The 24,108-nt window shown below is 35.8% G+C and overlaps 1 protein-coding gene across 7 annotated transcripts in view; it reads left to right on the top strand.

The window, feature by feature from the left end:
- MAN2A1 (mannosidase alpha class 2A member 1) overlaps positions 1-24,108 on the top strand; it is a 142,770-nt gene that overhangs the window by 45,668 nt on the left and 72,994 nt on the right. For 6 of the 7 annotated variants that reach the window (XM_036411391.2, XM_036411394.2, XM_045571834.1 and 3 more), the window contains 5 exons: positions 5,835-5,962; positions 11,131-11,304; positions 13,926-14,112; positions 18,039-18,216; positions 23,698-23,900. In XM_036411391.2, the coding sequence (XP_036267284.1) occupies positions 5,835-5,962; positions 11,131-11,304; positions 13,926-14,112; positions 18,039-18,216; positions 23,698-23,900 (870 nt within the window). The remainder of the gene's footprint in view (positions 1-5,834; positions 5,963-11,130; positions 11,305-13,925; positions 14,113-18,038; positions 18,217-23,697; positions 23,901-24,108) is intronic. The other variant, XM_045571837.1, reaches the window with a different exon arrangement.

Raw genomic sequence — 24,108 nt, forward strand, 5'->3', positions numbered from 1 at the left:
TTTCACTAAAAAAAGTACCTCTAAAGTACCTATACATTTTATATAGGTACTAGTTAATGGTATTTAACCAAAAGCTGCTATAAAATTTACATAGCAATGAGAAGACACAGTGTATCTTGTGATGTTTAGGGAAAATTACAGATTTGGATGAGTTTAGAGCCTAAATATATAATAAACCCTTTCACAAAGGAATTAAAGCAGTGCATCACTATCTAAAATAACTTCAGTTCTAATCACTGAGGCGGTGATATACATTAATTTTATAATGTATTAGAGGCCGAGTGCATGAAATTCGTGCACGGAGGAAGGGGTGTCCCTCAGCGCAGCCTGCACCCTCTCCAATCTGGAACCCCTCAAGGGATGTCCGACTGCCAGACATCCCTCCCACAATCCAAGACTGCTGGCTCCCAACTGCTCACCTGCCTGCCTTCCTGATTGCCTGCCTGCCTGCCTGCCTGCCTTCCTGATTGCCCCTAACTGCTTCTGCCTGCCAGCCTCATCATCCCCTGCCAGCCTGGTTGATGCCTAACTGCTTTCCTGCCAGCCTGTTTGCCCCTAACTGCCCTCCCCTGCAGGCCTGGTCCCCCAAAACTGCCCTTCCCTGGAGGCTTCTCTCCTCTGCCCTCCTGGTCACCTCTAACTGCCCTCTTCTGCAGGCTTGATCACCCCCAACTGCCCTCCCTTGCAGGCCTGGTCCTTCCCAACTGCCCTCCCATGCTGGTCATCTTGTGTCCACATGGGGGCAGGATCTTTGACCACATGGGACAGCCATCTTGTGTGTGGGAGTGATGGTCAATCTGCATATTACTCTTTTATTAGATAGGATAGAGGCTTGTTGCATGGGTGGGGGCTAGCTGGTTTGCCCTGAAGGGTGTCTCTGATCAGGGTGGGGGTTCCCTTGGGGCGTGCAGCGACCTCGGCAAGGGGCCTGTGGTTGTTTGCAGGCTGGCCACACTCCCCGGCCACCCAAGTGGAGCCCGGGTATCTGGGATTTATTTACCTTCTATAATTGAAACTTTGTAGCCTGGAGTGGAGCCAAGTCTCCTGCTCGCTCAGTGGTGGCAACCATTTCTGTTGGAATTTATGTATCTTCTACAATTGAAACTTTGTAGCCTGGAGCAGAGGCCAAGACAGTCCAGGGCTTTAGAAGTTTGGCTTCCACCATTGCCGGGGGCAACCCTAGCCTCCTGCTCTTTCTAGCTCCATGGTTACCGCCACTACTGTTTGGATTTATTTATCTTCTATCATTGAAATTTGTAGCCTTGAGTGGAGGTGTAGGCCAGCAAAGGCAGGTGGAAAGCTTGGCTTCCTCCATTGCTGGGGAAACCCAAGCCTCCCTCCTGCTCTCTGTGGCTACAGCCATCTTGTTTGGATTTATTTACATATTCGCTCCTGATTGGATGGTGGGTGGCTTGTGGGTGTAGCAATATGGTCAATTTGCATATCACTCTTTTATTAGGATAGAATATGTTCCATCCCATTCTCTTCAATCCTGGTTCATCTCCAGTTAGGCAGTTTTGTTCTCATTCCCATCAACTGCTGGCTTCTATTTGCTTCACGGAATCTGGCAAAAACCATGAGGACCTTCCCCATCACCTCGTCCATGGGTTACTTCCCCAGTCCTCCAGGAGAATTTCTTTGCAGTATTGAAACTGACCACTTGATTCTCCTTGAAATTATTTTGTGGGTTTGTTTTTTTGTCTCTTTTGACCCAGAGCTCTTTGTCTCCTGGTTCTCTTCCTGCATTGCTGAGCATTCCTTTCTCATCACCTCTGATTTCCTCCTCTGCTCACTTTCTAAAAGTCCTCATTCTGGCCTGTGGTATAGCACCCTTTGGTTCTTCACTTTAATGTGTGCTCATCCATTAATTCATGCTGCTTCTAGACCTACATTTCCAACCTTAATTTCTTTCTTCTTCCTTAGTTAATGGTAATAGTAACAGCTAACATTATTGGGTGCTTACTGTGCATAGCCATATTCTAAGCACTTATATGTATTTATTCAGACAGTCCTGTAGCATTCCCTTGAGTTAAGATTCTTTATAATTCTTATCTACTGTTGAAGAAACTGAAGAAGAGGTGTTAAGGAATGTGCTGAAGGTCCCCCCACCTAGTAAGTATGGCATGAGGGTCAGAGCCAGGCAGCCTAACCCCAGAAACCACTGTGTGCTCTGCCATTTGGGCCACATCCACTCAGGTCCTAATCCTTGTCAGTATCTCTGTGTGAAACCCTCAGCTCAATCCCTGTTGCTCATTTCCTTCACCCTGGTCTTCCTGTGTCCAGCTGTGCCACTTCTAGGTATCCACCAACCAAGTTAGGTTTCTAATAGGTGAGTCTGCTCATCCTGCTTCTGTGACACTTCAGTGTCAGAAAGTATAACCCAATCTTTTTTGCCTGGCACATACTGGTGTTTTTTCTCTGATTCCTCCTTACTTGTCAACCCTTACCTTTTATCACTTCCTGCCTTGCTGAGCTATGTGGGTGTCCTCAGGCACATGCTTTTTCCTGCTTCTTAGAAATTTGTCCATGAGTTCAGCTTAGATTTCCCCCCCTTCTAGACATTAGATAATATCAATCCTATTAATTTTTCAGATGAAATACTACCTCATCTCTAAAGCCTTCCCTTATTTACTCCATTATTCATTCAACAAATATCTACTGTGCTAGACTCCAGGGATACAGGAGATAAGCAACTGACCTGGTCCCAAACATCAGGGCAGAGCATAGAAAATGTAACTAAACACAGTATCACAATAAAGTGCTATCTTCTATAAAAGTAAGAAGGAGGTTATGGCAGGTTACCTGAAGCAGGTGGTATTCAGGTTGAAATCTGAAAGGTTATTAGAACTAACCAGTTAAGCAGAAGGTAACAGAGGGTGGTGAAGGAATTCTAGGTTATGAGAGGGACCAACAAAGATGGGGAAGATAGACAGAAAAAAATCTATATGTAAGAAAATTCTGCAAAACATTTTAATGAGTGGGAGGCTTTTTATGCCTCCCAAAAAACAATAGACAGGATAATCCTAAAGTGATTATTATGTGTAGAAAAACATTCAATACATGATTACAGCAGCATTTCAGGCATCATGTTGGGACAAGAACTAGATTATTGACGAAACAGAAGACCAGCACGCAAAATCACATGGCCCCATTCACGCCCTGCCTGAGCTGCTGCCACAGGTCTTGTGAGCTCCTTTGTTTCTGTCTGGTCCCCATTCCTCTCTCTCCAGTGTTGAATGTCTGGGCCATTGGCTGCTCCAAACCTTTTGGCTCTTTCTCTTAGTAACAGCTTTTACCTTCTGCTTTAATTCCTCTCCCAGCTCACACCGTTCCCCTGAGTGCTGCCTCCCCTTCTGCCACAGGCGCGTGCACCCTCATCCTTCCCTCCACTCGCCACCTGGGGACCTGTGCCATGCTTCCCACCTACCTGGCACCCATCCCCTGCACCTTCTTCACCACGTGGCCTCTGGAGAGTTGGCACTGCAGGATTCCCCTGAGTCCTGGAGTCCTGTCCCACGGGGCTGGTGCCTCAGAACTTCCTCTATGCACCTGGTCAAGTCCCTGCTGGCACCTGCAGGGACTTAGCGCCAAGTCCCTGCCCACTTGCACATGCCTCACAGCACACGCAGCCCTGCCCATCTGCCCGCACGCAGCCTCCTGCTGATCAGTCATAATGGTGTGATGGCGTGATGACCACAGCCTTTTTATAATATAGCATGGAGCTTAGGAATTTAGTTGCTGTATATAGTATGTGTTATTCATTGCTTGTTTGGCTGTTCTTTGGAGCATGTTCATGCCTGTTTGACTGGAATTAGGTAGCAAAATTGATATAGATGAAAAATTACACCATTGGAATGATTTTTCATTTTAGTTCTTATTTTTCTATTTAATAGTAGTAAATTATTTCTGAAATTTTCCAAAAGATATGTTTATGGGGATACTGAGGTAAGGAAGTCAAATTTCTATATTTGATGGCTAGAGATTACCGTATTTTTCGGACCATAAGACGCACTTTTTCCCCCCCAGAAGTAGGGGGAAAAAGTCCCTGCGTCTTATGGTCCAAATATAGCCTACACATATACTTTAAAAAAAAAGTTTTTTTACTTGCCCTGCTCTGTGTGGTCTCTGTGTGCTTGCCCGGCTCTAAAATGGTTCTAAATGCTGCTGTTTACTTTACAGGGTTGATTACATGTGTTTATGACTGTGATGTTGGGTTTTAATGCACATAAAATATTTTAGGACACTATTTGTTTCAGAAGCTTTTTTTCTTCATTTCCCTTCTCTAAAAACTGGTGCGTCTTATGGTCCGGAGCGTCTTATGGTCCGAAAAATACGGTAAATCCCAAATCCGTCCAACATCTCAGGCATCCAGATACTGGGTATAAAATGTAATAAGTGGGAGTCTGGTCAGTGGCATCTCAAGTATGGCGAAATCAGGCTTCACCAGGAAGATGACGAAAAGAACTAATTAGAGGCTAAGACCACTGTAAGCGCAGGACAAAATAGTCTTGAATTTAATTTGTATTCTTGAAGAAACACAGTTTTTAGAAATTTCCAGCTTTTTAAATATAAGTTCTTGATTTGGGCCTGTGAAGACCTGAGGTTTGACTGAACATTTGATCTTCTTTAGACAATATAATGACTTATCTTGTTCTCCATGCAAAATTGTATTAATCATTGGTGATTTCTATGGCAATACAGATTTAATTAACATTTTTAAATTTTATACAAGGAATTATTTTTTCATTCATTTTTATAAATTGTGTCCATTATTCACTCTGTTGCTGGTATATGATTATGCATATGTTTGAATGAATCAGATGTCGTGTTAATGCTGTGGCTTCTGTTAAACGCTTTGTAGGAAAATACTTCTCTATATTTTATGGCTCTACTCTGCTTCAGCTAAATTTGACTTGGTACTTGGCTGCTATTGGTGGGTATCCAGTGATGTATATCCTTATTAAAGTTGCTTTTCTTTATGAAACTTTATACCATTTTCCAAACCATCTTGTTGAAAATTGACAAGTCTGTGGCACTTAACATTGTTTGCTTAAGTTCTTGACTTTTATATTTCCTCAGTTACTTCATCAAATTTTAATAGTTTGATTTCTTTTTTTCCTTATCAAAGAAAGGTATCTTCTTATAATAATTGAGTATTTCTAGGACCAGTGACCTAGTTACCTTCTATGGTATTGAGGCAACGAAAGGAGTATCCAATGGACAGATAATGACAATGTTAGAACTCTTCACTCAATAATGAAATATAAACTATGTAGCCTACATTTTAACTGAATCCTGAGCAAAGTGCTTTAGAATGTTTCCTGTATTCTCAGAGGCATGTGCTATTTACTAGCTTCACCTTCTGTGTAGCTTGTATGATTAACTTACCAGTGTCAGTAGGACCAAAATAAATATTGATTTTTCAATATAGGGGTATTGAAACAAATGCCATGCTTAAAGTGACAGTCCTCCAATAAATACTCACCAAGCATATACTCTTGAGTAAAGCATTTTGCTAAGTTCTTGTAAGATTTAGAAATAAATCAGATATGGCTCCTGCTATCAGGAACCTTTGAAGTTGTGAGGGAGATTATACCCTGATGAACAGGAACTTCCAAAGTGCTCTGCAGGCCTGGGGTGGAGGGTGGTCACCTCAGACACTCAAGGGTCCTAAAATTGAAATTCATTCACTAGTTTATAAAAAATGTTTTAACAATTAGTATAATTAATACCAATTTATTCAAAGGCTGTTCCTGATATTTATGTTGACTTTAATTTTTTACTTGAACTTTTCTTATATATTAATGTAAATTCTTACATTATTTTATTTCTAGCTTAATAGATAATGGTCAGTTAGAAATTGTGACAGGTGGCTGGGTTATGCCTGATGAAGCTGCTGCACATTATTTTGCCATAATTGACCAACTAATTGAAGGACATCAGTGGCTGGAAAAGAATTTAGGTATGTATCTATGTCTTTCCCTTCATTTAGACTACTTTGGGCAGTAAATGTGGGGGATTTTGAGATGAGGCTGTATTTTGTTATTTTAAATAATGAATTTTCCCAATACTGATTATTTTTGAATAATTTATTGTTTATTAATTTATGTTTCTTTGTTCATGAGTAATATGATATATATTAGGTCTAGTAATAATTAATGTCGTTTTCTAATACTTTTTTAAATCGAATTTATTTAAACAATACAACAAAATTTAATCAACAATATAGTTGCCATTGTTTTCTACTACTTGTGCCCAACGCTCAGGAAGCATTTTAATCCCTCTGTTGTAAAATTCTTGTGATTTTGATGCAAAAAATTCGGTCAATGCATTTTTGAGGCATTCTTCATTATTAAATTTTTTTCCAAGAAGAAAGTTTTGCAAAGAACGAAACAAATGGTAATCGGAAGGGGCAATATCAGGAGAATATGCAGGTTGAGGGAGAGCTTCCCATTCCAACTGGCGCAGTTTTTCAGCAGTGATTCTTGCAGTATGCAGTTGTGCGCTATCGTGGTGAAGAATTACGCCCTTCCGATTAATCAGCGCAGGTTCTCTTAAAGCTTGGGCTAACCTTTCCAATTGGGCACTATACACTGCACTTGTAATGGTTTGGTTAGATGGTAAAAGTTCATAATGAAGAATTCCTTTAAAATTCCACCAAACACACAACATCACTTTTTTCGCATGCAAGTCAGGTTTTGGCGTGGGCTGCGGAGCCTCATTTTTGTCCAACCATTGAGGCCGCCTTTTCAAATTAACATACAGCACCCATTGTTCATCTCCGGTAACAATTTGCTCTAAAAACGGCAAACGGTTTTGACGAGAGAGGAGCGAACTGCAAATTGTGACTCTTTGATTACGGTTGTTGTCGGTCAACTCATGAGGAACCCATTTTCCAAACTTTTGGACTTTGCCAAGTGCACGCAATTGATTGGAAATTGTTTTTTGTGAACAATTTAAAGTTGTCGCAAGCTCTTGTTGGGTAATTTGAGGATTTTGCACCAAAAGAACTTGAAGAGCTTCTTGATCAAAATTGGACACACGGCCTCGACCGCTCTTGTCATCTAACGAAAAATTTCCCTCGCAAAATTTCTCAAACCAACGCTGGCATTTTCTGGCGCTAACTGCATCTTGACCAAGAGCACTACAGATGTTTTTTGCAGCCTCACTTGCTTTTCTTCCTAATTGGAACTCATAAAGCATGCAGTGCCAAATATGCTCTTCATCCGCCATCTTCTTAGCCCTAGTTTTGCAACAAAAACCAAACCAAACACAAACTTTTTCAAGCAAAACTTGTTAATTGCACTTCACACTTTCTGTAGATACCACGTGTTTGAAGGTTATGTCAATACAAGTCAACGCCAAGCAAGATTTTAAACGAATGTTTAAAAACGACATTAATTATTACTAGACCCGATAGTCTTTTAGGGTCATCTACCTTGTTTAATCTACTACTTTATTTTTTACCTATTATTTTTAATAGTTAGAAAAACTTTTTTGCAAAAGTATCCCATTGGGGTTTTAATTATATTCTACTAACACACTTGATCAAAAACCTTAATTTACTAGCTAAGGATATATATAAAAAAAGGGTATTAATTTTGTCATTGAGAATTCCAGATATACGGTAGCTTAGGAAAGGTTAGATCCAGGGGATTCAAAGTATGTTGTCTGAGCACTGTCTCTGGCTCTGCTCATTTTTGCATGGTTTCTCTCCTCTCCTGGCTCTGACCCCAGGGTAAGATGGCCATAGACAGTTAGGACTCACCTTCACAGTCTAACAACCAGGAGGAGTTTTTCCTAATACCTTATGTAATTGGTCCAATTGAGTCAGGTGCTTATTTCTGAGCCAGTTACTGTGGCCAGAGTATAGCAGCTGAAATCACCAAGGCCTAGTCCGTTTGCTGGAAATGGTCACGGAACAATGGGTTTGTGGGGTCAGCCTCACCCGAAGCATGTGAATAGATGGGTTCTCCATGGGGAAGAAAGGATCCTGTTATTATAAGAACTGGGAAAGGATGCTTCACTAATAAAATCACATGTTCATTACAACTCATAAGGACATGGGACTAACTGGAATTTTTATGATATTTAATATTTGCATTCTGTAACATGATATATAATATTTTAAACATTTAATATCCCTCAATATAACTTTGTAGTTCCTGTAGTGTAAGTATACATGTTTTATTGATATTATTTTCTAGATATTACTTACATTTTTTCTATGAAGAGATAAAATCTCCATTAATTTTTTCTTTGTTTTTTTATTTTGAATAATTTCAAACTTAAAGAAAAGTTGTAAGAATACTATAAAGAACTCCCATAAACCCCCTAACCATGTTCACCAGTTATTAACATTTCAGCATATTTGCATTATTTTTCTTCTTTCCATATTGTAGTTGTTATTGTTAGAGTAAGTTGAAAATACCATACCTGTGCATAAAAGAGATAACTTAGTAGGTCGGAAACTGCTATCCTTAGAAAGGTCTTATCTACAAGGTTGGCCCTTGGTTGACGTCTGGGGCTTGGATTTCCTAAATGCTAAGAGTGGCTTGCTGTGTTTAAGTTGTTTGTAGAAACCAATGTACAATAGTTTATGCTAAATGTTTTTCTTCTGGGAGACTAGAATCTCAATATATACTAGGCAGAGGGTGCCTACCTGACCAACCCCAATGAAAACCTTGGCCACTGAGTCTCTCAAGAGCATCCTTAGTTTACAGCATTTCAGGTGTTTACACAGTTTGGTGCTGGAGGGATTAAATGTGTCCTGTTTGAGTGCACAGGGACAGGATTTGTAGAAGCTTGTGCCCCGTTTCCTGTGGACTGTGCCCTTGCCTTTCCTTTTGCTGATTTAGCTTTGTATTCTTTCACAGTAATAAATCATAGCTGTGTGCCAAGTCCTGTAAATTTTCTTATCAAGTCACTAACTGGGAAGTAGACCTGAATACCCCTTGATTTTCCAAGCCAAGAGTATTGTAAGCTAAGAATATTCATTTTTTTTAAATTCCGTTTTTATGGATTTTTTTATGTTTAGCTTTTATTGACATAATTTATATGCAGCACAACATATAAGTCTTAACTGTAGAGTTTCATTTTTGACAAATGTACATACCCATTTAATCCACATCTTCATCACTCCAGAAAGTTCTTCATTCTGCTCAGCTCTCCCCTTCAGCCAGCTGCTCTCTGATTTCTATCACTATAGTTTACTTTTGCCTATTTTAAGAACTTTATATATATGGACTAACTCTTTTAGATCTGGCTTCTTGTGCTCAGCATACATTTTTTTCTTATATGTGTATTGTTTACCCTATAAAATTCACCCATTTAAAGTGCATAGTTCAGTAGTTTTAGTATACTCACAGAATTGTGCAACCATCTATTTTTAGGATTTTTTCAACATCCTGAAGAGAAAACACTTACTCTTTAATAGTCACACCACTTTCTTACTCTCCTACCTTCCTTGCCTCAGGCCCAGTCAACTAGTGATCTCCTTTTACATGTATGGATTTGACTATTCTGGACATTTCACATAAATGGAATAATACATTATAGCCTTTATGACTGGCTTCTGTCACTGGGCATTATGTTTTCAGGGATCACCCATGCTGTAGCAAATATTGTGATTCATTCTTTTTCATAGCAAAATATTCTGTTGTTTGAATACACCACATTTATTTATCTCTTCAGTTGAACATTTTGATTGTTATGATAATGCTGCTGTTATACAATTGTGTTCAGTTTTTGTGAGGACATATGTTTTCATTTCTTTTGGGTATACACCTAGGAGTGGATTTACTGGGTCATATAACTTTGTTTAGCATTTTGAAGAGCTGCCTAATTGCTTTTCAAAATGGTTGCACCATTTTACATTCTCACCAGTAATAAGGGTTTTAATTTCTCCACATTTTCAACAACATTGGCTCGTCTTTTTTTATTTTTATTTTATTTTAGCCATATTAGTGTGTGTGTGAAATGCTATTTTATTATGACTCTGATTTGCATTTTCCTAAAGACTAAAGGTATTAAGCATCTTGACAAGTATACTAGTACATTAACTATTTGCATACCTTCTTCAGAGAAATGCCAGTTCAAATAATTTGCCTGTTTAAAAACAAATTTTTTTAATAGTCTGAGGAAGATAGATTTTAGTTCTTCTTTCTGAAGCAATTTGGCCTTGCAGTCAGTGTTGATGGTTGACCTGGATCAACCCATGATTTTGTGCATTTGGGATTCTCAAAATAAATCCACTTTTCATCACCAGTCACAATTCCATGCAAAAAAGACTTTCTTTCATGCCGTTGAAGCAACATTTTACTGATGGCTTTTTGGTTTTCCATTTGTCTTTCATTCAGTTGATGTGACACCCATTTCCTTTCTTTAAAATCTGTTCCATTGCTTGTAAATTGTTTGCTGAGCAACATTTAATCTTTCTGCAAGTAGTTTTTGAGTTTTACACACATCTTCATTCAATAATGCCTTTAATTGTTGGTCTTCAAACTTTTTCAGTGACCTGGACATTTTTTGGCTTTCACATCAAAATCATCACTTTTAAAACGTTTAAACCAGTGTTCACAAGTATCTTGAGATGGAGCATATTCACCATAAGCTTCCCAATAACTTTAAGCAGCACTTTATTCAAAATAAAGTAATGAATTAAAACTTATGCAAATGCTCTTTTTTTGGCACAAAATTTGACATTTTTAAATGTAAAAATATTTATGATGTTAACACCTTCAGAAAATTTGACATATGAAGTTTTGAAGCTTGCTGTCAATATAATAGCAGATTGTTGTATTATCCAGCTTCACAAAGACAGGAATGTGAGATCCTAGAGAGAGGACTTAATTCTGTTTGTTTCTCTAGCTTCATTGAATGGCAATAGTTCTCTACCTATTAGACAACAGAGTGCTTATTTCTGCTCCAAGTGATTAATTTCCAGTTTGCTTCCCCAGCCTGAGAGGGCATGGCAGTGGCAGAATCCTCCCTTCAGAGAAACCTGTTGGGAATGTTGGGCAGTTCCTTTGTCTTAGCATCCAGGAGACCACAGAACTCTGGGTCTTAATGTGTTGTGATCTCTTTTTATTTTATTAACTTAAAAATAATGCTTGTTTTCTTTTTCAACAGGAGTGAAACCTCGGTCTGGTTGGTCTATTGATCCTTTCGGAAACTCACCAACAATGGCTTATCTTTTAAAACGTGCTGGATTTTCTCACATGCTTATCCAGAGAGTTCATTATGCAGTTAAGAAGCATTTTGCTCTGCAGAAAACACTGGAGTTTTTTTGGAGACAGAATTGGGGTATGTAGGGTTTGATGGAAGTTAAAGAGCTCACTTGACCTAGATGTTATTTCACAAGGGTTATGAACTCATGCCATAATGGATTTTATTCAGAGTGCCAATCTTGAAAATCAGGTTGCCTAAGATACACATTCTTATTTTTACAGAGTACTTGTGTGGAAATTCTTTTAGGCAATGGTGGAGATATTTATCTATAGAACATTGTAGGTTCTTTTTTATGCATAAAGAAAATAAATAAATAGAAGGAATTTGATTTTCAAATCATGTTTTCACTTCTGTTTTAAAAAGTATCTGTTTTCATCACAATTGAACATACATTACAACCAATACTGAGGCACTTATCTCACATTCAGCTAGCATTTTTCTTTCTCTCTCTCCTGTCTCTGCATCTAGTAAAGACCTACCTTTTAAAACCTTAATCCTATCCTCCTAGATCAGCTGTCATATTACCTATTGCTTGTTTTCTTACTGTGTTTTATGGGAACTCACAATCCAGGGACATACTTTTGCAGCTCTTTGTTGGGTGAAAGGAGATAAGGTTTAGGTCTCTTTGTAGGCTTTTGCCTTTCCCACCCCTATTTAAAATTCAGAACATCTTATTTTTAAGTTTATTTTTATTTATTGAGTCTTTTTTAGTAGTCATGCATTGTGTCGTGTGCATTATATTAACTCTTTCATTAGGTCTTCAAAGTAATTCTTTAAATTAGGGTATATTATTATCCCTTTTGTATAGTGAAGACCTGGTGGCTTAGAGATGTGAAGTCATTTTCCAAAAGTCAACAGGTATTAGAAAGGGAGACAAGATTTGAATCAGTTCTGAGCCTAAACTCCTAACCCTCAGAGTATATTGCCTTCCCACTACAGAGTTCTCAGTCAGATTTCATATGAAAAAGGATTTAGTTGCTAAAGCAATGTTCAGAAATGACTGCATTGCAGCATACTTGCTTCCCTGTGTAATATAGACCCCTCCTCTTAAGTGTTTCAGAAAAATCATTTGTAAATCTAGATAGTAACTTTCATGTATGTACTGCTTTGTTTCAATAAGGAAAGGATTAACTATACATTTTTTTATTTTTATTTTGGAAAATTAAATCTAGGGAAAACAAGAACTTGTAGAGGGTTTGGAGCATATTCATTTTTTTTAAAGGATTGTTAATTTTAGGAGCCCTACTTAAACTATTGCGTACATGCCAATTGCCTGTAAATATTAGTCAATAGGAAATTAGCACTATTATGTAATTAATAATTTGCTTGGAAGAAGTTTAGAAAACATGCTTGTCTATAAGGAAATTAGGGTCTCATTTGATAAAAACAAACAACACCAAATGCAGCAGATAAATGAAAATGTGTAAATAGGCTGCTAATTAGTATGGTGTGAAAAGAAAGAGAGGGGTGAGTATATCCTTGATCCTAGAAGAAAGAAGGAAGTTACATCACATCAGTTCTGAGACTTGGGACAACCTCTGTGTAGATAGCAAGCATTAGTGACCAACATCCATGGTGTCATAAGATGTGATTCAGTGAAAGGACTGACAACACAGAATTAATACAGATAACAGCTTTGAAGTTTGGAAAATAGCAATTATTTAAGCTAAATGGAATGTGAGGTAAAACTGAAATATTTTAGGACTTATCTGGTAGAGTTGAATTTGCTGCTTTAAAATTATATTTTGGAATTGAGCTTATTTGTGTGTGCTGGTTCTTAATGAAGTAGTTGTTTTCTTTTTTTAAATGTAAATGTTGCTTTCTTTTGTCTATATTATGGAAGCAACATATACCCATTTCTGAAAATTGGAAATCCATACCTAACTAAAGGCGAACTAGCTACCCATCAGGATCATGCAAATATAACCACTTTTAACTCCTAGTTAAATCCTCAATCTCACTGGGTGGGCTTCGGAACTCAAGGGCAATTATATCAACACCTTGCTGGCACTAACATTTTAATTATAAACAATTCTGCATCAGGAATCAGTGTGTGTTCTCCATATCTTTTTTGTTTGTTTTGTTTTTGAAAATTACTGCTCCTTTTCCTATGCACCCTTCTGGGTGAAAAGTCCCATTGGCTCTTTATTGGTGAGTGTTGGAAGGACTTCTTGAATTCTCCTGGTTGAGCTTCCTTCTTACTAGGAGAAGTGGATAGGAATTTGTCACACACGCACCCTTCTTTGTTCTTTCTGTTCCCCCTTTTACTTCCTTCCTCTCTCCACATCCAGCCTCTGCATCTAATGATCTCTCTCAGTGTATCCTATTACCTGAGTGGGAAGAGATGTGTCAGGAACTGGCAGCCAGGGATGGACATGGCCATAATGTTGGATGAGCTGGTTATAAATTTTGCTTCTGCTTAGTTTGTATCATCCAGGTCACCAGATGTTGATTTGGGATGGGAATCTTCTATATCTGTTAGTGTAGATATAAGAGGTAGATTAGAGACAGGTGTGAGTCTCTTCCTTCAGGCTGGTGGTCATTCAGTACTGCTGGGGTATATGTACAAGTAGTTAAAGGAGTTGTTGATTTAGGGCAGAGCTTGCATTATATAAGTATAAAGTACTGGCATTTTAAACAGTTTTGGGAAAACGAAATTTATAAATGCAGGTTTGTCTGTTGACTCTTTATTTTAGATCTGGGATCTGTCACAGATATTTTTTGCCACATGATGCCCTTCTACAGCTATGACATCCCTCACACTTGTGGACCTGATCCTAAAATATGCTGCCAGTTTGATTTTAAACGGCTTCCTGGAGGCAGACTTGGTTGTCCCTGGGGAGTGCCCCCAGAAACAATAAATCTTGGAAATGTCCAAAACAGGTATGAAAATAATACATTTCATAAGACAACATCTTGAACAAGCAAGCATTAGTTGCTTGTTGCTGAAGGGTTGAGTAAATGGGCTTCAGAAGCCAACGTTATCCTCGTTCGATATTCATTCAAACCAGATCTAAAGCAACTAAAAAATGCCAGAGCCTTGACGATGCCTGTTATGTATTACAACTTAATGGAAAATGAACAATAGTAGATCAATATACAATAGATAAACTATAATGAACTGTTATTACTCCTTTGCCCTCATTATAAAAGCCTTCTACTGTGTTTGATTGATTTCATATACTTTTGTTGATAATAAAAATTCTGGTCCCTATTGTGTAAATTGGTAAGAAAAGCAACCCAATTGCAAAAGCACATTTATTGAAATGGAACACATAAAAGTGTAATTATTTGTTCACTTAATAACAATTCCAATACTAGTGAATACTGCCCAGCCCTGATGAATATACATCTCTGCACCTTTGTGATGTTTTTGAATCATAGAAAACTTAATTTGAAATATTTATATTTAAATATACTTAAATAAGAATCAAAGGAATGAACATTTTTAAAGAAAAATTGCTAATGACAGAATTATTAAATAACTTCTTTATAGGTCTTATTTTGGTGCTTTTGAAATTTAATTTCTCCACTAAAAATTAGTGGCATATAATAAATTAAAATGAAATGTTGTGTTATAATACAATATAAACCACTCAACTCTGCTAAAAAATAATACAGCTTTTTAAATAAAGTAAGATCTTTGTACTGTGCTCTGGAAAATGTTTAAAAATTACATTTTAAATAATGTGTGTGAGAAGGAAGGTGAGATTGCATCTCTTTGCCTTGAGCAAGTCCTAGTGGTCATAAAGAAATTACTCTAGTGTGAACCTCTCTCTCTGACAAACATAAAAGTATTTAGCATGACAGCCTCTTTCAAGCCATGGATCCTTTCCATCAAAATCTGACTTTCATAATTGTTTTGAAAACCAATCCAAGATTAGAGATTAGCCTTGATTCATTTTCTTGGTTCCAACAGCAGTGAGAACCATTGAACAGTCTACTTTCAGGGGTTAGGCTGATTAGGCATGAAAAAATAGTTCAGTATATTATGTAGGGAAAGGAGGTGGGGCCAGAGGTGGCTTGCATGTCTGTCTACTTGAGAAACAGCTGTGTGCCATTGAAACAGGTAGTTCTCTCAGCTCAGGTGGTCAGGGATGGGGAATTGCTTGAAGGGTAATAAGCAATTGTAGAGTCCAAGTGCACCCATAGCTATTATGAACCCTTCTTTTTCTTTTTTGGGTGGTGCTGAGAACATCGAGAGGCATTTTGTGTAATCCTTTTATTGTGTTATCTAACCCTTCAGGAACATACCTTGTGCTCAATTAGTTCAGTGATTCTGAAAGTGGTATCCAGGTACCCTGGGTCAAATAGATGAATGAATCTATATATTTAGGTAGATTTAAAAATTCTTATAAATTTTGAGATCTTAACCCTGCTGGTTATTTCACATCAAATATTACTTTCCTTTTGATGTTGTGATGGAGATCAAGCACAGACATCCTGGTTTAGTGGCACTTGACTTTCTAATACCCTAAATAAAATGAAGTTTAATTATAATATACAGGTGACACATTTGATGCATTCAGTTGAGCAGGTTCCTTTACTTTGAAAATAAAGAAATGCCATTCTTCATCAAGTTCAGTTTTTGGTTTAGTACCATGTATTTTACATATGATAATGATTTATATGTCAGATGATTTGATGTTTCAGGATTTTTTTTCCCCTCAATTCTATTTTACTTGACATTTCATACCTGGTAGAAAAAGTGAGGAGCAAATTTCAGCTGCACATCTTGAAATGTGATGTTGGTCAATTCATTCGTCATTAGTTTACCATATATTTAGTGAGTATCCACTCTGCCAGGTGGTATAGTCTGGTCCCTGGGCTTTCTTATTGTTGACACTTTCTGAACAGAAGCTTGAAAGTTAGAATAGTTGCTTAATGGAAAAGACAACATCATTAATGTTCCTGATTCTTTTATATACACCTACGGTAGTAAACCTTGAATGCATTAAAAATCACATATTCTTTCTTATGCTGAGCCTGAAGGATCTGGTTAAATGGTCAATCATAGTATATCATATATTTGTAAGTTATGTATTTGTTTTAGTCTCATTTCTTTCAATGTGATTAATCTTGGATGCATTTTTTATTTCTTATTTTATTTTATTGAAATTTAAACAGTAACAACTACTATAATTTATTGGTGCTGGGCATTTAAATACATTCTCATTTAATCTTCATGACAACTCTGCAAATCAAGTATTATTATTTCCGTTTTTTAAAAATAAATCTTTATTGCTCAGATTATTACAATTGTTTCTCCTACTCCCCCCCCCCCCCATGTATTTTTTAATTGTAAGTAATCTAAAATGGTTTTTGGTAAATTTGGAATATTAGTAAATTACTAGTAAAAATTATTCAAGTAATGCTAATCTCAGAAAACTAAGCATTATTTTATTTATGAACATTATTATGGTTATATTTTATCAAGTTATTAAAATTTGATTAATAATTTAATTCTTATAAAGTAATTTCTGAGTATCAATATAAAGAAATCATTTGAGATCCTCAATTTAGTTAAATGTTTTTTCACAATTTCTATAAAATGCTTCTTTCCATCATTGTTGTTTATTTCATAAACTTTTATATTGTGAATTGGAATTCACTTCTCAGTAATTCTTTTTTTTTCTTTTAAAAAGTATTTTATTGACTTTTTACAGAGAGGAAGGAAGAGAGCTAGAGAGTTAGAAACACTGATGAGAGAAAAACATCAATCAGCTGCCTTCTGCACACCCCCTACCGGGGATGTGCCTGCAACCAAGATACATGCCCTTGACCGGAATCGAACCTGGGACCTTTCAGTTTGGCTCTATCTACTGAGCCAAACCAGTTTCGACATACTTCTCAATAATTCTTGAAGTAAAAATTGAAATACTGAGTAAAAAAGCATATTTGTAATTTATCATTAATTTCTTGAGCTTTATTATAAACATGGAGAGCTACCCTAGTTCATCTGCTTGTTCAGTTTCCTTTTCATAAGCTCTTGACTTAATTTGTATTTTTAATCTTCCTCAAATGGTACCAGTTCATCATTTTCCAAAGGGTTTTCTGCAGAATACTAGAATATGAAATATAAAACATAGTGAATTGTGGTTAACTGATCTTTTGGGTCATGGGCTAGAGCCCAGGGAGGTAGAAACCAAAACAGCTCACTCAAGTCTTAAGCTTTATCTGTTGTTGGGAATTGAAGGTGGCATGGAAAATACTCAGGTTATTGATGACAGGGGTTAACTGAATTGATTTTTTTCCTTTAGAAAGAAAATATGGCTCTATAATTGGTTTCATTCAAAATATACTTTTTAATATTTAACCAGGCAATTTTTGGATAAATTAGAGAAAGGGATATTAAGTCAAAGCAAACTTCAATGTTTATATAGATAAGAAATCTTTATTGTCTTCCTAGACTACATAATTTTATTTTTTATTTTTTCCTGATATTTGTTATGTGATTTTATTTATTTTTTAAATCTTTATTGTCCCCTTTGGACTACATTATTTTAAAACACAGCTATCTGGGATCTCTCTAGTTGACCTTTACAGGGTATCGATGCCCCAGTAATTATATGCCAATATAAGTATATAAAAATAAGTATTTATTTTTCTGAGGAGTTTTTGCATCTGATAAGAACATATTAATACTTTAAATGGATAATGAAAATTAGTTTGGTAAACAAATCTGCCCCCTAAATCATACCTAGGAGATAGGTAAAATAGACCATTTCTTTGATATAATACTTTTTAATGTGTTGCCTCTTTGTACCTTTCTTAATACTATTCATATTTTCCCTTTTTTTGTTCTGTAGGGCTGAGATGCTTCTGGATCAGTACCGAAAGAAGTCAAAACTTTTCCGCACCACAGTGCTCCTGGCTCCACTAGGAGATGATTTCCGCTATGTTGAACGCACAGAATGGGATCATCAGTTCAAGAATTACCAGATGCTTTTTGATTATATGAATTCACAACCTCAGTATAATGTTAAGGTAATGAGAAAAAATTTACTTATGATACTGTCTTTGAAGTTGAGCCTTCATTATTAAACGAAGCTAAAACACAATAGCTTCAGTTTTTATCCTGCATCATAGTATTTCTTACAGTATGTATTTTATGTAAATTGTAATTCATGAAGAGGAAAATTACCTGATACTCCAGTGCCATTTCCAGAGTTTTCCATTTTCTATCACTCCATGAAGATTAGAGGGGCATTACTTTTATGTGGTTGAAAACATATACCTACCAAGTTGTGATGTTCATTTTTCAATGATCTTTTTTCTACCAGCATTGACAGGATATTGTTTTTCTCTGACAATGGCATCCTTATGATTTAGTGGTGTGACTGGCAGGTGCAGGTGAACATGTCATGATTTTGCAAATAAATGTCTTGTGTCCAGAGAATACATTAGTGTTTTTCTTAGATGAAAAAATTTCCAAAATTAATCATTTGATTATAGTCCTTGCTCCTTTTTTTGGAGGGGGTGGTGTATCCTAAAGTTTTGAGAATAATACAAATACATTTCCACCATTCTGCAAATCCATTCATTAGCTACAACATTCATCAACTCAACATCACTTTCATTTCAGCTATGACCCACTGTCATCTCCCTGTCCGTAGGATTATTTTGGAGCAAATTTCAGATGTCTTATAGTTTCATCTATAACCATTTCATCTCTAAATGATGTGTGTATCTCTAAATGATAAGGACTCTGTTTAACAATAGAATCATTCTCCTAGTTGGTTTGGCTCAGTAGATAGAGCAAGAGTCCCGGATTTGATTTTGGTCAAAGGTACATGCCCAGGTTGTGGGCTCGATCCTCAGAAGGGGGTGTGCAGCAGGCAGCCAATCAATGATTCTCTCCCATCATTGATGTTTCTGTCTCTCTCTCCCTCTCCCCTCTAAAATCAATAAAAATATTTTTAAAAAATAAAATAAAAATAGAAAAATAAAACTGATCACATTTAAAAATTTGCAATAATTCAATAATAGAGTCAAGTTTTCCTGATTTCATAAAAACATTTAACAGATGCTTTGTGTGAGTCAAGATTAAAACTGGAGTCAAATAACAGACCCTTTATGAGGAAATTATCCAACATGATTATTATATTCACATATTAACTTTTTAGACAATAGAAAATCTGAAAATATTGTACAAGGGAAGTGATGTTACTGTATAGGAAATTTAAAGGCTGATAATGGACCACAATTTATGTAGTGAGAATTCAGGTTTATTAAGAAAATTCATTTCTGTAATATTCTCAAAGATTAAGCTCACATATGTACATTTGATTCAAGGGCCATGTATTTATGTTGGTATCTTATTTCTAAATACATTTTCTTGGGGAATGGTTTTGAACTCCATATAGCAGTAGTTCATTCATTATTAATGCTGTATAATGCTGTATAATCCCTATCCATTTGATAACTATACTATAATATACCAATTCTATTGTTAATGGATATTTGGGTTATTTCTGGTTTTCTTCTATTACATATAAAACTACTTTGAACATTTTGTGGGTGTTTTAGTGTACAAGTATATGAGTTTCTGTGGGTATAAAATGGGATGGAACTTTTTGGTGATTAATTAAGTATATGTTCAGCTTTAATTAGATATTGCCAAACAATATTACAAAATAGATATATGAGTTGTTGCCATGCATGATAATTTCAGTTATTCTACTTCCGTATTCAGACTTTATATTGTCAGGATTTATTTTTCATTTTTATCCTTTATGGCAAATGTAATTATTTTATTTTGTATTTCCCTGTGGTTAATGAGGTTAGCTGAGCCTCTTTCTCATAATTTATTGTCACTTGGGTACCTTCTCTTATAAAATGTCTATTTAACTCTTTTTTCCCCTCTTAAATTGGTTTGCTTGTCTATTTCTAATCACTTATAGTTCCTTTATGTATTTTGGATTGTCTTTTTTCAGATAAGTTATGCCAGTATTACCTCCTCCTATGTTGTCTGCATTTAATTAGTGCTGTCTTTTGATTCACAGAATTTTTTAATTTTAATTAAATCTAATATTACAGTATTTTCTTTTATAGTTAGTGCTTATTCTGTTTAAGAAATTTTTGTTGACTCAATGGTCCTCAATGGTCATGAAAATACATTTCCTTTATTGGTTTTCCTTCCACTTTTAGTTCTGTGTCCATTTGGAATTGATTGTTGTGAGTAGTGTGAGGATAGGGATCAAGAAACAAATTTCCCATATGGATATCCAGCATTATTTATTGAAAAAACTATAATTTGCTGACTGTACTGCAGCATCATTTTTGACATGAATGATGATCCTGACTGCATTCCTATGGGTCTGCATCTAAACTCTATTCATATAGTATGCAATTTTATCTATCTGACTAATCTCATACTAGTTACTACAGCTTTATGGATCTTAATATTTGCTGGGAAAAGTCTTCTAGTTTTGTTCTCCTTCTCAAGATTGCATTGGTTATCCTCAGTTCTTTGTAGTTTTATGTTGGCTAAGGATCAACTGTTAAATTTTTATATAAAAAAGTTCAGACTTTGATTAGGATTGCATTCAATCTATGGATCAATTTGAATGCAGTTAACTTCTTTACAAATATTAGGACATCTAATCTATGAACATGGTATATTTCATATATAAAAAAGTGATTGACTTGACTTTTAACCTTGTATGCAATAACCTTGATGCACTTTCTTTCATTCCAGAATTTTTGTCCTTTAAGTCCTGACTGCTTTGACTGCCCTTCTACTAGCATATCTTTGAACAAATTTTTTTGCTATATAATTTATGAAGCTATGTCTATTTTTGGTGGGATATTTAAAATTACTTTGTCAAAGCTAAAAACTGATGTTTATTATTTTCTTTTAATGAAAGGAAAAACAGGAGTATTGAATAGTTAAAAAATTGACATTATACTAGCCAAGAGAGTTAGTTTGCCATCCATCAACACTTATTTAAGAATTTATGTAATTTTCCCTATATGATGTCCTGATATAGGAGTTAAGGTTATGTTTAAGATTTAAATTTTGCTTTTTTATTTAAAAACTATTTAATTATATTTCCTGTTATATTTTTAGTTGTCCCAGTGTTTATAATACTTTATTTGAGCTGCCAAAAGACTCTATAGAAAAACTTACTTTAAATATTTTCTTTTGAAACTACTCTAGCATAAATAGAGGCTTATATTTCAGCTCTTTAAGGCTGAATTAGGTTTGTGAGAAAGCCTACTAGACCACTTACTTAAAATTTTCTCTGGGAAAATACAAAGTAGCAAGTATTTTCATCCTGGCTAATAAAATTAAATATTTTTAAAAGGTATAGTCAGTTGTTACTAGTACGTAATTCTATAGTATGCCATAGTTTCTTAAAATTTGAAACAGGAAGGGATTTTTGTTATCTAATAGAAATCCCTTATTATTTAGATGAGCAAGGTATGGCTTAGAAATATTTAGATCATTTAATATTTTGCCATTGTATACTTCCCTTATGTCATCTGTACCTTTGGGTCTGAATACAATGCTATATTTCCTTATATTTGTGGCCCTCATTTCTTGTATGGTTTTACACACACACACACACACACACACACACACACACACACACTTATATTCTGCTTCCTAGTAATTAAAGGAAGAAGTAATACAATATTAGTAAAACATATTGAGTACTTATTATTTGCTATTAGCTTTTTAAAGTGCTTCACATTATTTGACTTACATAATTCTCTAAACATTTTCCAGTAGGTACTATAATTATCCCCATTATAGATGAGGAAATCAAGACCTAAAAGATTCACATGCTTAAGACACTAAATTTGGTGAAGCCAAAATAAAAGTGGAAAAAATAGTTGAAAATTGATTTTCTTTAATGTAAACATAAGGATTTAGAAATAATTATCTGATTTGCTATTAAAAAATTTACTGTATCACAATAAAATCACAATAACTTATTCTTGACTTACTCATATCACTGTTGTGTTTTCAGTTGAAATTTTGCATTTGCAGTGGAGAAATAATAGCTAAAACTCACACCATTATTCCCTAATATTTGTAAGCATTTTACTTAGAATTCCATTCGCTGTAACACAGAGAGACACACAGATAAAATATAGTATGGTCAAAGCCACATGTTAACTGTTTGAGGTAGAATTCAAACCCATGCCTTCAGATCCAGGTTCCTTGCTGCTCTTAATCACTCTACTCATGTGCTATACACTGTTTAGAACTACTTTTTAAAAAATATATATTTTATTGATTTTTTATAGAGAGGAAGGGAGAGAGATAGAGAGCTAGAAATGCCGATGAGAGAGAAACATCGACTAGCTGCCTCTTGCACACCCCCCGCCGGGGATGTGCCCGCAACCAATGTACATGCCCTTGACCGGAATCGAACCCGGGACCTCTCAGTCCGCAGACCGATGCTCTACCGCTGAGCCAAATCGGTTTCGGCTAGAACTACTTTTAATTCTTTTTCTGCCACACTGAATCAAAATAGCATTTAATCCACCCATAGGAAACAACAAAATTAGCATCTTTCTATTATAAGGATAGCATTCATTCCCTGTTGAATTCTCTGTTTATTTCTAAAATATACTGTGTTTGTTTACAAGGTCTGGTATAATGTTTGTCTTTTCTTTTGATTTATAGAATAGTTTGTCCTTGTAAAAATGGATTTATGTATTGGAAATTTGAATCATTTGTCAGAAAGACCTATTTGTCTGAGCAGTCAGCTTGACACTCTGTGTTGTACTTCTCTATTCAGTGTTGTGTTACCTGCTGATAAAGTCCACTTTTAAAATATGACCTGCTATTCCTGAAGTCCTCCCTTATAGGAACTCAAACTGAGGGGAAGGGGAGAGCAGGGGAGGGTTTGTGTACATGACATAATAAAGTACTTAATGACTAACAAAAGTTACTATTCTAGACTTTTGGAATATTTTGCTCAAAATATGTCTTTTATTTATAACTAGAGGCCCAGTGCATAAAATTCATGTAAGGGGCTTGGTCTTTGCAGCCCCAGCTCCCTCTGCTGGCCCTTGCAGCCCTGGCTTTGTTGTCTGGGAGATCGTCCAGATGGTTGTTCTACTGTTCGGTCTAGTTAGCATATTAGCTCTATATTATATACTAGAGGCCTTTTGCTTTTGAGTTTTGTAAAATCTGAGCTACATTTTTAAAAATTTATTTTTATTATTGGAAGTATTACAGATATCTTCCTTTTCCCCCCTTTACCTCCTCCAACCTGTACCCTCTCTTCCCAGGCCTTCATCACACTACTGTTGATGAGCTTTGCATATATGAATATAAATTTCCAGGTTAATCTCTCCCACCCATCCACCTCCATCCCCACCTTCCTCTCAGACTATGTATCTTTACTTAGAAGCTTACCTTAAATATTTATTAGAAACTTTTCATTTTAGTGCAATAGCAATTTTAATGTAACTATGAATAATTGAAGTATAATTTATTTTTACTAGATACAGTTTGGAACTTTATCAGATTACTTTGATGCCCTGGATAAAGAAGATGCAACTAGTAGAACAAATAGCCAGTCACTGTTCCCTATTCTAAGTGGAGATTTTTTCACTTATGCTGACCGAGATGATCATTACTGGAGTGGCTACTTTACATCCAGACCTTTTTACAAACGAATGGATAGAATATTGGAATCCCACCTAAGGTACGTATACCTTTAGATAGATGCATTTAGTTATTCTTTTATGTTATCATAGCCTTCTGTAGAATTTTGTGTAATATCAAATGTTTATGGAGTGTCAGGATGTATTTAATGTAATTGTGAAGTTTTAATGAAATCAGAGATAAGTCTCCAAAGCATAATCAAATTATTACATGAGTTTTTGTTCCGGAAGGAAAAGCAGTTTATGTAA

Source organism: Pipistrellus kuhlii, unplaced genomic scaffold, assembly GCF_014108245.1.
Source record: "Pipistrellus kuhlii isolate mPipKuh1 unplaced genomic scaffold, mPipKuh1.p scaffold_m20_p_4, whole genome shotgun sequence".
In the NCBI taxonomy this organism is placed as follows: Eukaryota; Metazoa; Chordata; class Mammalia; order Chiroptera; family Vespertilionidae; genus Pipistrellus; species Pipistrellus kuhlii.